Source organism: Oryza glaberrima, chromosome 6 (assembly GCF_000147395.1).
Source record: "Oryza glaberrima chromosome 6, OglaRS2, whole genome shotgun sequence".
NCBI classification, from domain to species: domain Eukaryota; kingdom Viridiplantae; phylum Streptophyta; class Magnoliopsida; order Poales; family Poaceae; genus Oryza; species Oryza glaberrima.
In genome coordinates this window covers 21505391-21519949 of record NC_068331.1, presented here as the reverse complement: position 1 = coordinate 21519949, position 14559 = coordinate 21505391, and the positions used below count along the sequence as shown (strand labels likewise).

Sequence of the window (14559 nt, the reverse complement as noted above, 5' to 3'; positions counted from 1 at the left end):
ACAAAGTGAAATAAAACACTAAAAAAATACAATTTTGGCCGGGTAAAAATTACATTTACCGCCTTGCAGCCCTTACAGAGGGCGGCAAGGGACCTCAGTGCAAAATGCGCACACCTTGCCGCCCTCCACTTGGGCGGCAGGGGACATTTTTGTAAATATTTTAGATGGTATAATATTTCTGTAAATATTAAAAAATAAAAAATAAAAAATGAAAGAAATTCCCTCTCGTGGACCACCTCGCAGGATTTGGTCCACGAGAACTGGCCTCCCTTCCTCGCTGACCGTGAGGCCCGCCTGTTGACGTCGTGTTCCCCACTACTGACATAGTAACCTTGTTATAATGCGTCATAAATCAGTTTATAACTTCAAATGATTACAATGGTTAAAATTTCTAAAATTTATAAATAATTCATTTTAACTCGGTATTGAACATTCAACATGCACATTTGCTCTAAAATTTTAAAGAATTCATTACAAATGTTCGATGTATTGTTTTATGTTGTCTTATGTACTGTTTTGTCTATGGGAGTATCTAAAAGTAAAAAAAACTTTCCGATGTAACTATAATATAATTGAAATGTAATTACATTGTAACCGTACTGTAACAATACTGTAACTACGATATAGCTTATATAAAACTTGTATTCATCTATGGTTTTGTTGGTTAGTAACGGGATATGTGTGGAAATTTCTTTCTAGCAATTTTTTTTCCTTCATGCATGAATCTCAAGGCAATCAAATGGCTACAAATTTGAATGTTCTAGGAGAAAAAAAAACTTACGAAAGTTTTGTAGCAATTCCGTTTGCATTTTTGCTTTGTTTGTCGCTTCCAACGCTCCGATTTAGTACGAGATTATCGAAGAAGTCCCAGGAGGCCAGCAAGGCAAGTTATATGCTCTAACCTTGATCATGTAGATCCCTTTTTTTTTTGAAACGTTTTATCCTTTACAAATAAATTTTCATGTTTTATAATTACGTATGGATATATCATATATAGGGACACCTATGTATAATTTTGGTTGCCACAGCAAAGGAATGATTTATTATAGGTGTTAATTAGCTTTAGGTGTCTTTGTTCCGCGGCCGGCGGCGGCCCACCTCCAGCAGATGCAGCAGCTCGCACGGCGCACGCCATTGTGGTCCGGCCGCGGCGGCGCGCGGCGCAAGGGCGGCGTCCGGAGACCACCCGATCCGCAGCTTCACCGCCCAAACACCGATGCTCCGCCCGCCTCCGCGTCCACCACTCGACAGGTATGACCCGTACTAGAGGATGGGGAACAGTGGCTTGGCTATTTCGCACTACCGCTTCCGTTCTTCCAACTGAACAATCTATATATTGGCAAGTGTTTTGGGTGATAATCGTCCGATCTGGAAAATGCTAGTAGTAGTACATGATCTATTATTGTTCAATTTATTGCACACAGCCACCGTTTGTACGTACTAAATATTAGTTGCTGCATCAGTCAAGGTTGCTATAGACGTAGTATTGGGCATTTTCTTTCCAAGATATCGAGGGTTGTAGTACTTATTATCTTGTTAAAATGTTGATTGGTTCATCCATATGTTTGGGATGGACAGCTTCTCCTCTCTATCCTATTACATGATTGAGCCCAGAACTGCTTTGGACATTCAATTTGTGGTGGTGCTGCGTCTGTTAGTTATGTACTAGCACAGAAGTTGATCTTAAATCTGCCCGTAGAAATAAGTGTAATAGGTGAAATTTTAATACATGTAAAACAAGTAATTATAAAATTATCTCTCAATATCAGCATTACACTTTTCACTGAAAGAGGCATGTCTATAAACATGTCACTTACATTCCCTTGTTCTGGGGCACATTTTCCAGCCTTCCAGTTATTGCTGGAGTTTTTACAACAGATATAACATGATTATTGTGTAAATATTACTAGTTACAGTAGTAGTTAGCTATTGCACAAATATAACTGCTTCTTTATCTGGACCTTCTTCTTGCATAGTCTTTAGTAACTTAGTGACGAAGGTCCGGTTGAATCCAGTTCCTCACTTCCTTCTATTGCAGGTGTGCTACTGATTTCGTCAACTGATACAAGCTTCTGCACCACATATTCCATGGTAGGTCTTCTGACTCTATCTTCTTCAAGGCATGAAACAGCTAGTTCCATCACCATTCTTGCTTGTGCGCTATTGAACTGGCCATTCAATCGGGTGTCAATGAAGTCGGCAATCCAAAACTCATCGTCGCCATCTGACTTAAGTTGCTCTGAGCATAGCCTGATTACCCTTCCCAGGGCCATTTTCACGTCCTCATCATCATTCTTTTCCAATTCTGAAACACGAACTCCTTTCAGCAATTCGAGAAGCACGACTCCGAAGCTGTACACATCTACCTTCGCTGTTATTGGCAGACTGTAAACCCATTCAGGTGCCAAATAACCTCTTGTTCCTCGGATCCGTGATATGTCTATGTTAGATCCATCTCTGTTCAGGAGCTTTGCAAGGCCAAAGTCGGCGATCTTCGGCTCCATATTCTCGCCCAACAATATATTTTCAGGTTTCATGTCGCAGTGGATGACCCACTCGGAACATTCATGATGAAGGTATGCCAATCCTTTTGCCACCCCAAGAGCAATATTAAATCTTTGCTTCCATCCAAGTAAGTTCTGTGAGCCCTCACTGCCAAACAAGATTTTGTCCAACGAACCATTCTCCACAAATTCTGAAACCAATATCCTGTGTGGACCGTCAGAACAGAATCCCCAAACCCTCACTAGATTTGTATGGTAAATCCTGCTGATCACACTCAATTCATGCTGGAATTCTTCTTCGCCTTCGTTTACGTCTACCAACTTTTTCACGGCCACTACCCTATTGTCTTTCAAGACTCCCTTGTATACGACGCCTGATGCTCCCCTTCCAAGCCCATCCTTAAATTTTCTAGTGGCCAACACCAACTCTCTGTAGGTGTACCTGCGAAAATGGTTAGCTATCATTTCGTATCCGGCCTCATCTGGCCATACTCCTCTGAGTTGTTTGGCCTCCCTCCTCAAAATAAACCATCCTAATATAACAAATAATACCTCCGCCAGAAATATCGCTGATAAGAACCCGTAGAAATACAAAAACTTCGATATGCTCTGCCCACTGTTAAGTGTATCCAAAAAATCTGCTATGGAAATGTTGTTTGTTGTATTACAGTTAGGGCCATATTTAGGACCAAGAGGCTGTGAATGGGGAAATGAGGACCTTGACACGTTTACTCCCTCAGGAAGCTTGAGATACATGGTACCAGTGCTGCCAAAGTTACTTAGTGTTACACCACCAAGAAGAACAGACTTTGGATAGCAATCACCAGTTCCTTCCCAGTAGGCGAAACCCTTACACCTGCAGTCATTCAAGCATATGTTCTTGCAGAATCCAAGAGGAACAAAACGATAAACACTTAGATCATACCCCAAGAAATCAGTATTGCGGAGTGCAACAAATTTCACCTTCTGTCCATCACAACTGAGGTTGACCTTTGGGCTGCAACCTTTGCTCCGGTCACTTGGGTCGATGATCTCGTAACCAGGGGCACAAGCACAGGCAGGAACAGGTGTATACACACATATTCCATTCTGACCACACAAACCGCGTACTTTGCAGAGCTGAGGAAATGCCATCCATGTCACTGACCATGTTCTGTCTACCTTATCAAGACTGTACAGCCTGAGATTGCCATCATAATCCAGTGTTAGTCTCCTCACTGTGCCAGGACCCCAATCGGCAGCTATGAATGTTGCATTATCACTTCCAAGGAAATGTCCCCAGCTGTCAAGAACCCCATTTGTGCTGCTGTTGAATGGACTTCTTAGCTTTGCCCAAATAGTCATACTAGGGTTTGGCCAGTAGATAAAAGATATGTTCTTCTCATCATCAAACAGTGAAAGTAAGTACTGATCATCGAAACGGAAACTGTAATGGCCAGGAACAAGTAACCTATTTGTAGACACAAGCTTTGTAGCAGCAGTGATGCTCTGAGTGGGTAACAATGTATCAGTAGGAGAATCAAAGCTTTGCCACAGAGTGTTACCACTTTCGCCCTTCACAACGAGGTTCCCGGTGTCCAAGAGCTGAGCTTGAGCATACTGGGTATCTGAAGAGCTAACGTTGTTAGCCCACACAATCTGGCCAGCATAATCTTTCAAAAACATACCACCATCGAATTTCAACTCAACTTTGGATCCCCAGGTGTACACAGGGTGGAGAGGATTTGCGCTCCAGACGACGGGGTTTTCGGTCAAGTTGGAGAACCAGATAGAGAAGGTGGAGGCATTGGGGGAGATTTTGTAGAAGCCACAGGTGAAAGTGCCATCCGGTGAATGGAGCACATCCTGTACAGACAGGGAGGAGCCTGGCTTGAGGAAATCTTGAGCTGAGATGCACAAAAGCAGGTGGATCAGAGTGAAGAGAAGGAGCAGAGAGGCAGAGCTTGCAACCATTTTTGGTGGAGATGCAGCTTTGGAGTTGATCTTTCAAGAGTTCTAAGAAACCACTGGCTAGTGGCCGCCAAGGGAAGTGCGCATCTTGGACCTGCAGGTTTGAACTTTAGTGGAAGATGCAGCCATTGAACAAGTATGCATATGTATTGCTTAAAGTTAGGGTGTGGGCCGTGTTACTGTCAGATGATCAGTTGATTATTGGAACCACTTGTGCTATATACTTCATAGAGTACTAGAATGGGGAAAAATATTTATTTAATTTTTGTGGTGATGCAATATGTGCGAGAGAGACTGTTGTTGTTACTTAAACCCCAATCATAAATATTTATTTACTCCCTCCGTTCCAAAATATATAAATTTCAAGGTTGTTTAACAAATACTACGGTTGAGTGTTGTTACTTAAACCCCAATCATGAATATTTATTTACTCCATCCATTCTAAAAAAAATATGAATTTCAAGGTTGTTTAACAAATACTACAGTTGAGGAAAATATTTCAGTGGTAGGCGACGTACCCGTCGACAGCGAGGCGCCTGTGGTAACTTCGTCAATCTCTCCAGGATTTGCCGGCCTAGTCTTCGAAGATGCTCATTGGGGTAGGGTTTGCGTGCGTGTGTTTATAGGGGTGAGTGCGCGTGCGTTGTGAGTGTCTGCGTTGTACTGTGTAATTCTCAAAAAAAAAGATTTAAATTCTATAAATGTTTATATGTCGGAATGGAGTGGGTATTAAAACTTTTTCTATCAACAGTTCGCATACCACAAATAAATAGGCATGCGTAGATTTAATATTATAAATCTGTTACTCCCTGTATCCCAGAATATAAGAATTTTTTGGGATGAACACGGTTATTAATAAAATATGTAAAATTAAATGTGAGAAGGGTGTGATTGGATGAGAAGTGAAGATAGGTGGAAAAATTGAATGGTCGAAGGTTATGATTGGTTGGGAAGAGAATGTCAGTGAAAAAGTTATTATATTTTAAGAAAAATTCTAAAAACTAAAAAATCGTTATATTTTCAAATGGAGGGAGTAGATTTTATGAACTTATTTTATATTTATGGTCAATGTTTGAATATTGTAACCGGAGTGTAATATATTGTGCAATTAGATGTTGAGGGAACGAGCATTTGTACTGTACTAGCGTTTTAAACAAATTATTCACCGAATTATTATCGCGGATTATATATTTTATTATTACAAGGATAAATTAAATATTTTAAAAATAAATTTCACAGAACAGAACTTTTTAAGAAGTACCCAGAGGTCCAGAGCTGCTGCTGCGAGGATCCTCTCAGTGACTCGATTCAGCGGGAGGGAGTGCAGGGCTTGTTTGGTTTGAGGCCTAAATTAGGCTTACCAATATTTGGCAATTTTTAGCAATTTCAATAGTGTTTAGTGTCTTTTTTTTTTTTTGAAGCCAAATTTTGGCATGCCTAAGAAAATAGACCATTTCAATAGTAAACTTAGACTATTTTGGCTTCAATCCAAATACAAATTTGTCTTACCAAAATTAATCATGCCAAAACTTGTCAAAATTTGGCACTGACGAAATTTGGTAAGACCTATTTATGCCACAAACCAAACCAACCCGCAGTGTTCTCAGCAGGTCAACACGCCAGGTCATCGGTCAGCCACCTAACATATTTTTGGGGGGTGGAGTTCAAAGATGCGAATGGTAAGCCAGCTGCATAATTCCTTGTAATAATGTACCTAATCCTCATCCGTATTCGCCTAACTCCTGTCGGGTGCCCCCACTGAAATGCCGCAGCAGCAGATCCACCACACAAACGACACTGGGATCTATTCCTTAATCATGAACTTCCAACAGCAGCTTCCCATATACAGCACATATACACCACCAGGCCATGCATCTTTTCGGGAGACCAAAAATTTATGTCACGAGACAACTCTATTGCAGCTTCCCATCTCTCTTGTCTCAGAATAATACAAAATGGAGGTACATAAAAAAAGAAAAAGGAAAAAAACAACGCCATGTACGTTTTAACATGTTCTATGGAAGTTCTGAGGAGCTGCAACAAAATTTCCAAACAAAGAATGAGAGGTACAGCTTGGCTCGAGGAGGGAACCCATTTTCTAAGGACGAAGATCTACATAAAACCAGACGCAGCAGAGAGGAACATCAACAGCGGGAGTCAAAAAAAAAAAAGATCAACGCCGCGATTACAAAAAGTAGTCGGGGGTCTTGCGCGTTGTGTCCGGCTCTATTTGCCGTGGGGCTGGATCGAACTGCAGGAAGTTCTGATCCATGTTCTCCCCGATTTCTAGAATTGCTGCCATGTTACCACAACGGTAACAGTAGTTTGGGGCGCTGAACACCGTGACAACGTTCTTATCCTGCATAACAATCATTGTCATTAAGTATCAAGCTTTTTGTTAGAATTTTCCAATTTGGTGCTCAAGTGCAGGTCACTGATGGTAAGGTAAGGTTCTATGTACATGCTCCTATGTGATGATACATAAAAACCAAACATATAGTAATAATACTAGGATCAACAACAAACCACATACTATACATCCAAACCAAGAAAAGTTCTGCTCATCTTATAGAACTGTATCAAGCATTGCATTCTTTATGTCCGCCATAGATTGTAAATATGTTATGCCTCCTAGATAATAATCATGCAATCACTATACAGCATAAACTATGCGGGGGAAGGGCCGAAGGGGTTGTCATTGTTTAACAGATCACTGAAGGGTTGAACAAGCTACTAAAACTTATATAATGCTAAGTTCAGGTACCATAACATCATAATGATTACTAGATTCAGCAATCAGCATCAGCATGCAACTATGAGTCTATAACTTAGCTAAAGCACCAGAAATTATTATGAATACCAAAATGGATTAGCCTAACATAGTAAGACCAATAATAATTATGTGAACAGAGCTCTCAGAGTGGGACGAATGAAAACAAGCAAATGGAACATTTTATACCAACCTGGCACCAATTGAAGCCTTCCATCACAAGTTGATGGGCCCTTGAAATAAGGGTAAGGCCATTAGTATGGTTGAATTGTTGTGCAATATCTTGCCCAAACGTGTATCCTGCCCCTCTTGGAGAAATTCCCCACCCACATCGATCGTCTGGGTCAGACCACAAAAGATCACACATGGGCCCTTCATGAGGGACCTATAACCATTAAAGAGAACAGGGTGCATAAGTCAAAAGATATGATTTCCATAAACTATAAATTATCAAGACAAAGTGTGCAAATACAGCACATATGTTCTACACAAAGATGGTCACTATTACGCACAATTGCTCAATGAGGGCCACCTTTAGTTACTAGTTTAAGCTATGTACCAACAATGGCACGAACCAACAAATTTGATATATAGGCATAGCAGGTACTAACACTAAACCAGCAAGCATAATATTATTTGTGAATGGTCATGGCGAGTGAGGTCCTGTTTAGTCTTACCAAATGCTTGGCCAACAATAAACTAAGAAATATCTGTAACTACTTAAAGCAAATTGTACAGGAATATTGATCTTTTAGTTTGTTTAATTTCTGAGCTCTTCTCCCATATCCCATTGCATCTTGTAAAAAATAACACACCATGGTACATCAGAAAATCGCGTAACTGTAACCTATTATTCCCTCCAGGTTGATAATAGTTATCGTTCTAGACAAGGCTGATGTCAAACTTTAAAATCTGACTATGAATAATTTCCAAAATATCTGTCTCAGAAATATGCAGACCATATGTATAGATTAGTCTTAAAAGGTACTTCAATAGAATCATATATTTGTTGATATTTCTATATATATTATAATAGAAAATAGTGGTCAAAGTTGTTTTTTCGAGACCATGTACTCGTCCAGAACTACAAGTATTATCAACCTGGAGGGGGTATATCAACCTTTGTATATCATTTGATCCTCACCCAGAACATTTTATGTATATTAATATAAAGTTATTGTGTGAGATCAACATATATGTGAAGAATGCCATTCGAGCCAAACGATGCAGATAAATTATTAGAGCACACCAAATCATCCAATGGCAAAGAATGGTATATGCTATCCTCTAATATGGGTTCAATTATTTAACACTCCTGGACCTGTTCTCGAGCTATCATGAATCTTCGAAGGAAGAAAAAGAACATGAGCATTACCTCCAGTTCAAAAGGAGGGTGCCTATGGACTATGGAGACATGGCAAGTAAAGATGATGGTGCAAAATGATGCATAATTAGATCACTAGCTCAAAGGTATGGGTGAAGTGTTGCATACCTCTTGTATGCGATCGAGGGCACGAATATTATCCAATGTATCCAGTGACGGCGAGAGACCGCCATGGAGGCAAAAGACCTACAAAATGAAATTTTTCCTCTTGTCAGGTATGCCATATACATGGACAAGCTGAGTTCAATGTCCATATTAATAGAACAAACATTTGGCAAAAAGAGCTAACCTGGTTTTCTACAAGAGCTGTGAGAGGCAAATAATCAAACAAGTCCGTGAAGTACTTCCAAACATTTGCATTTCCATACTTCCGTAAGCATTCGTCATAGAAGCCATACCTGTATCCAAACACTGCATGTCAAGAACACCCTAGCACAGTGGGTGTGCTTGCATTTTACAAAGTAGAATGCAGCAGAAGAAATTGGCAAAAGTTTATGTCATGACAAGAACATTATAAAGTAGGATTCTTGCTACATCAATCTTCAGACCCAGAGCAATCATAACTTTTTTACTTTAAGAAAGTTCATGGCAGCAAGTCAGCATAAAGTTGAGATCTATTCATCATATTCTAGGAATTTGGCTTAAACCTCCAGTAGATCATTGGCTGCCAATACCTAAACTTCTATGTGGGGTTGTTAGATCAGATTAGGGAGTCAGAAGCTGGGAGCCCTTGTAAATTATTTCTAAATAACTCTGCAACGCATAACCCAACTTACAAAGTCCCAAAACATACTTACGCAGCTAATTATTTCAAAATATAAATTGATGATCTTTATTACTAATTTGCATTATTTCTTTCTTTAGGTTTCTAACCAAAAAAAAGTCATGTAATTTACCAAACTTTATGATTTATAAAGCGACATCAACATTACATGATCTAATTCTTATGATATCATGCTAGCTAAAAACTACAGTACCAGATACCGTGTTGAGTCCAAGAAAAATAAATGTGTTTTGTTCCATGACCTCTTAATCAAGAGTGGTTAGGAGGGATGCCTTTGGCCATTTTGGATCACCAGTTCAGATAACAAATCACCTTTTGTTGTTTTCTCCATGAAATGGAATATTCAGAGTTCAGTTGGTGTCGTAGCCTGGAGCCCGAGTCAACCGAATAAGCCAGCAATTGGTGATTACTTTCCATGCCTTTTAAGAACAAGGAATTTGTTTCTTAAATGATTGTTTATTGTCATTGATATATCTGTTGAAATGCAAATCGTTGTTTAAATAGACTGCCTGCATAATAAGCAACCAGGTTGTTTTTTACGGGTGTTACGTTGCAAGAAATTATTTTAACTTTGTAAGTCTTTCTAAAAGTTTTTGCTGTTGAGGGTTGTCAGGCTCCTACAAAGTATAACGTTTTCATAGTCATGTGCACACATAACCACTAAAATAGGCGATCCGTGACTCTGCCACTGCATAATTTTAACAATTCATCAATGTTTGAATTCCTCTTTATAATCAACTTCAGATTACTATTTTAACTCAATCCACAATTCCATATCTAATAAGATGTAGACTGAGAATAGTGTTGAATTACATGGCATGAATTTCCATACCAAAACAAGAGACAGATTCCTTATTCAGCTTATAGGATTTCTGACGTTTGGCATGACACCATGCAGCCATTATGTTACCCCTATTAGAGGGTATTCAACCATATGGAAGAGTATCATCTATGAAAACTAGAAACAGGATGCAATCCTCCTGATTCTAAAATCGAACAAGTTGACTAACAAAATACCCAGGGGATAGGCCATGGGGTACAAGGAAACAATTGAATAACCAAATATTATAATGCCTGTGTCAGAATTTGCATCTTGCAGATATTATGTGGCCACAAAATCTAGTTCAACAAATATGCTAGTTTACCTTTGCAAGGATATTGCTATGCTCAATATCAAAACAATGTATTTATATAAGACAAGCTTTTGAATACAACTAATCAAGGAAGTTAAAGCTACTAAGGTCACAATGTTTTTCTTGCATGTTAACTAGTATTGCAAATAAAAAAGCGCACAAACCAAAAGATATCGAGACAATGTAATCGTGATCTTCCAACAGAAAAAAAAACTTTCACTCTAATTCATGCCCAACAAAAATATATTCTTTGTCTAAGGAGGCAGAAAAGATCAATTTCAAGCATAATCATTTGGTAAGATTTGCAGCATGGTCATATATGTTTTGCAAAAAATTGCAATATAGAGATACTGTGCTGAAAATTGGCAATTGGCAACTATTGAAGACAGTTCAGAGTTTTTTCATATCAGAGGAATAGAAACTCACACTTGGGTGATTTGTCTGCTCTCGTGATTTCCTCTCAATATTGTGATTCTGTCTCTATAACGGACTTTAAGAGCCACTAGTAATGTAACAGTCTCCACTGAATAGTAACCACGGTCTGCAGCAAGCGACAACAAAATCAATTCAACTACAAATAGAAGAAACAAATAAACACAATACAGGAAAAAGTAATTGTGATAGAAAAAAAGGCATATCATTCAATTGCTTATCTGAAAAGGCATTCCGTACAAATTGTCTAATCCTTAACTGAATGGTGCCCTGTTTGTCTGACATGTTGTATTGCATACAGATTTCAGATCAATACACATCATGAGCATGCAATGAATACACATAGACAACCATAGTCATGATGACCTCAAGTTTAAGAATGCTTGGCATGTACGATTAGCAAAACCAACACGGCAGCAGTGTAGCGGAACCAAGCGACAAGATCCTTGTATGTTAGTGTACCGGTGGCAACAAGCTATACATGCCATTTATGTTAAAAGTACATGCAAGCTCTCCGTTTCCATGCAACCTTGAAACATTTAAAATGAAGCAAACCAAAACCTTGGCTAACAGACATCTCATCAGTTCCCTAAGACAGTAAGACTCCATATAATCCAAGGAATAAACACTCCAAAGCCCAAGGACGTTCATCCCATCAAGAAAAAAAAAATCCGACATGCCTAATATGTCCAATAGCAATAAATACTCACATAAATTTCTACTTGATTAATATACCTAATCCAGACGAACAACATAAGAAAGGCTAGCACCAAAATTCTAGCGATCCATCGGACAACATAACAAGAACATGATCATCAATTCAGCACATTAATCAGACCAAAGCACTGCCTCAAAGCTCCCAAATCCGAACACCTCAGCACCTCAACACTGCATCAGGATCTAACGAATTCACCCCCTACCTCACACGCCCCATTTATACCAGATCGATTGGTCGAACCACCACGCCAAACCCGCAGATCGGCCCAAAAGGGGAACACACGCGTCCGAGGCCGGAGGCGAAGAGAGAGACGTAGCTAGAACTTTACCGACGTAGTCGCCCATGAAGAGGTAGTTGGTGTCGGGGGAGTTCCCGCCGATGCGGAAGAGCTCGATGAGGTCGTAGAACTGGCCGTGGATGTCGCCGCAGACGGTGACGGGGCACCGCACCGGCTGCACGTTCCACTCCTCCATGAGGATCGCCTTCGCCTGCTCGCACAGCGCCCTCACCTCCGCCTCCCCGAGGAACTTGCACTCCCGCAGCTGCGAGATCTGCCGGTCCAGATCCGCGTGCGACGGCATCGTCGCCTCCCCCCCTCCTCCCTCCTCCTCACCAGGGCGCCGCCGGCGAGCCCGCCGCAGGGGAGGTGGTGGCGGGGGGCGCGGCCGCTAGGGTTTGCGGGGGATCGGGGGAGGTGGCGATGCAGGGGGAGGTGCTCATGCCGCCATTTCTCTCTCTTTCTTCTGCGTCCGCGTGGTTGCTCGCGTCGCCTGTATAGGATGGGGGAAGGAAAATTGTTTCGTTTTTTTTTTTTTGGGGTGTTTGTTTTGGTTTTGGCTTTGATGGGGGTTCGGTGATTTGGATTGGGGCGAAAAGTATAAATAAATTTTTGCGAGTTGTTTAATTAATTCGGGGGGAAAGGTGGATTGGGGAGTACTTTCCAGGTGTGTAGAGATTAGAGAAAGACAGGATGTTTCGTGGAGGGGATGTCTGCGGGTGCTTTTCGTATATAGGCTGAGTTCGGAGGGGGCTCCTACGCACGAAAAATAGAGCAGTCCATCAACATGTGATTAATTAAGTATTAGCTAATTTTTTTAAAAATAGATTAATATGATTTTTTTAAGCAACTTTCGTATAGAAACTTTTAAAAAAACATACCGTTTAGCAGTTTGAAAAACGTGCGTGCGAAAAACGAGAGAGAGGGGATGGGAAAAGGTGCATGCGAACCATAATTGCTCAATTACCAGGGTTTGTTGGTTATTATGCTTTTATCATTTGCTATATGAAATCAGCCGCTATCAAAATTTAAATTTTATATTGATTTTAATGTTGTTTATTAAAGTTGTTCTTACATTTACTTTTAAATCGTTAAAGATATGTATATAAAAGTTTTACATGTTAATTATTTTTTATTCATAATTTTTTTCTAATACATCATGTGATATATTATCAGCATATGGCCAACTGATGCGATCATAGGCTCTAATTGTAGCTTACGGCATCTGCAAAGCTTTTGAAAGAAATTTAAGATAAGTGTTTTGATTTGTGGGAAATAAAAGTATATGTCAATATGTCATATGTCACTATATTTGTTGTGTTATAAATCTCTAGCTATAATTAGTGATTGGAAATTAGCCATGAGTCATGGCATATGGCTTGTACTAGTTTTCTTTCATTGTCTAATTGGGCATTGTTCACCAGGAATTTTTTGTAGGAAAATAATTTGTGGCTTTGAATATATTGCCTGGTCATTAGGCTAGTAGCTAATAGCATATTTGCATTAATAACTAGATTGAGACACATCAATTATAATGTTGGTTCAATACATTCAACAAATCATCGAGATAAAAAAATATCACAACATTTTCACATCATCATATAGAAAGTGTTGTGATATTAGCTAGTGGCAGTGTGGCACCAAATTACCAAAATTATAAAAGTGTTTCAGCCAAACCGCTTCTTCCTTATAACAATATAGAGCGGCCAAAAGAAACTCTATATTTTCTTCCACTACTCTAGTCCCTCTTGTCTCTTTCTTCGACCAACCGCTAGCATTGAGAAGGGTGTCAAAATCATATACAATGAAGCAACAATAATCTTTCTTTAGGGGAGCTCAAACACATGTTTAGGTGTGATGCCTTTTCTCAGGTTATTGATTATTTGCCATAGCTATTGCTCAACTAATCAATTTCACTACCAAGTACAAATGGTTGTTGTTTATTGGTTGAGTCAACATGCAAACAAGGAGATTGCGATATCAAATAGGCATTTCAATGCGATATCAAATAGGCATTTCAATTTGCTACATGACACTCAAAATTTGTGTAATTTGCTGAAAGACATCGTAAAAATGTGTCACAGCTAAAAAACACTCTTAAAAACTGGTAATTTACTGTATGACACTTTCGACTCGATTAGAGAGAGAAATTTTTCAAAAAGACAAGAATGCCTATAGGGTCTAAAGCTCTTGAGCTAAGATTGAAGTGAAAATGGAATATGATGTATGCTAGTGATGTACTTGGGGTGATGATAAATTTAGGGTGTGTTTGGATGAGAGGGTTTGGGTGGATAGGAGATGGCGGCCCATTTTTTGTGGCTGTTTGGTTGGTGGGCGGAAATGGGATAGGTCGGCCCGAAGAGGAATGTTCTTGTTAGATGCCGGATGGTGGGATTCGGGCGATTTGCCCGGATGCAGCCGCCCGAGCGCCCGCGCGAGCAGGGCGACGGGTCGCTTCACCCCCCTCACCGAGAGTTAGCAACGACCATGCGAGCGAATCGATGGTTGACGCAAGAGGAGAGGGCGGCAGCCAGCGTGAGTGGCGACAGCCGCGGTGGCGGAAGGCGAGGCCAGCGGCAGCGGGAGGGGAGGTTGATGGCGGCACGA

General features: G+C 40.2%; 2 protein-coding genes across 2 annotated transcripts; both read right to left on the bottom strand.

The window, feature by feature from the left end:
- Positions 1-1732: 1732 nt before the first annotated feature.
- LOC127777206 (putative receptor protein kinase ZmPK1) lies at positions 1733-4531 on the bottom strand. Its single transcript, XM_052303754.1, has one exon. It carries the CDS (start codon positions 4455-4457, stop codon positions 1980-1982), a length of 2478 nt encoding a protein of 825 aa, XP_052159714.1. The 5' UTR covers positions 4458-4531; the 3' UTR covers positions 1733-1979.
- Positions 4532-6348: 1817 nt separating this feature from the next.
- LOC127776624 (serine/threonine-protein phosphatase PP2A-1 catalytic subunit) lies at positions 6349-12489 on the bottom strand. The gene is made up of 6 exons (XM_052303106.1): positions 12004-12489; positions 10952-11066; positions 8898-9006; positions 8717-8794; positions 7418-7609; positions 6349-6813 (listed from the first exon to the last, which is right to left on the bottom strand). Exons 1-6 carry the CDS (start codon positions 12254-12256, stop codon positions 6640-6642), a joined length of 921 nt encoding a protein of 306 aa, XP_052159066.1. The 5' UTR covers positions 12257-12489; the 3' UTR covers positions 6349-6639.
- Positions 12490-14559: the final 2070 nt, after the last annotated feature.

Coding starts and splice junctions, on each gene's coding strand:
- LOC127777206 (XM_052303754.1), bottom strand. CDS start 4,457: ATGGTTGCAAGCTCTGCCTCTCTGCTCCTTCTCTTCACTCTGATCCAC.
- LOC127776624 (XM_052303106.1), bottom strand. CDS start 12,256: ATGCCGTCGCACGCGGATCTGGACCGGCAGATCTCGCAGCTGCGGGAG. Junction 9,007..10,951: donor AGCAGACAAATCACCCAAGT/GTGAGTTTCTAT, acceptor GTTTGGATACAG/GTATGGCTTCTATGACGAAT. Junction 7,610..8,716: donor CCCTCGATCGCATACAAGAG/GTATGCAACACT, acceptor TAATGGTTATAG/GTCCCTCATGAAGGGCCCAT.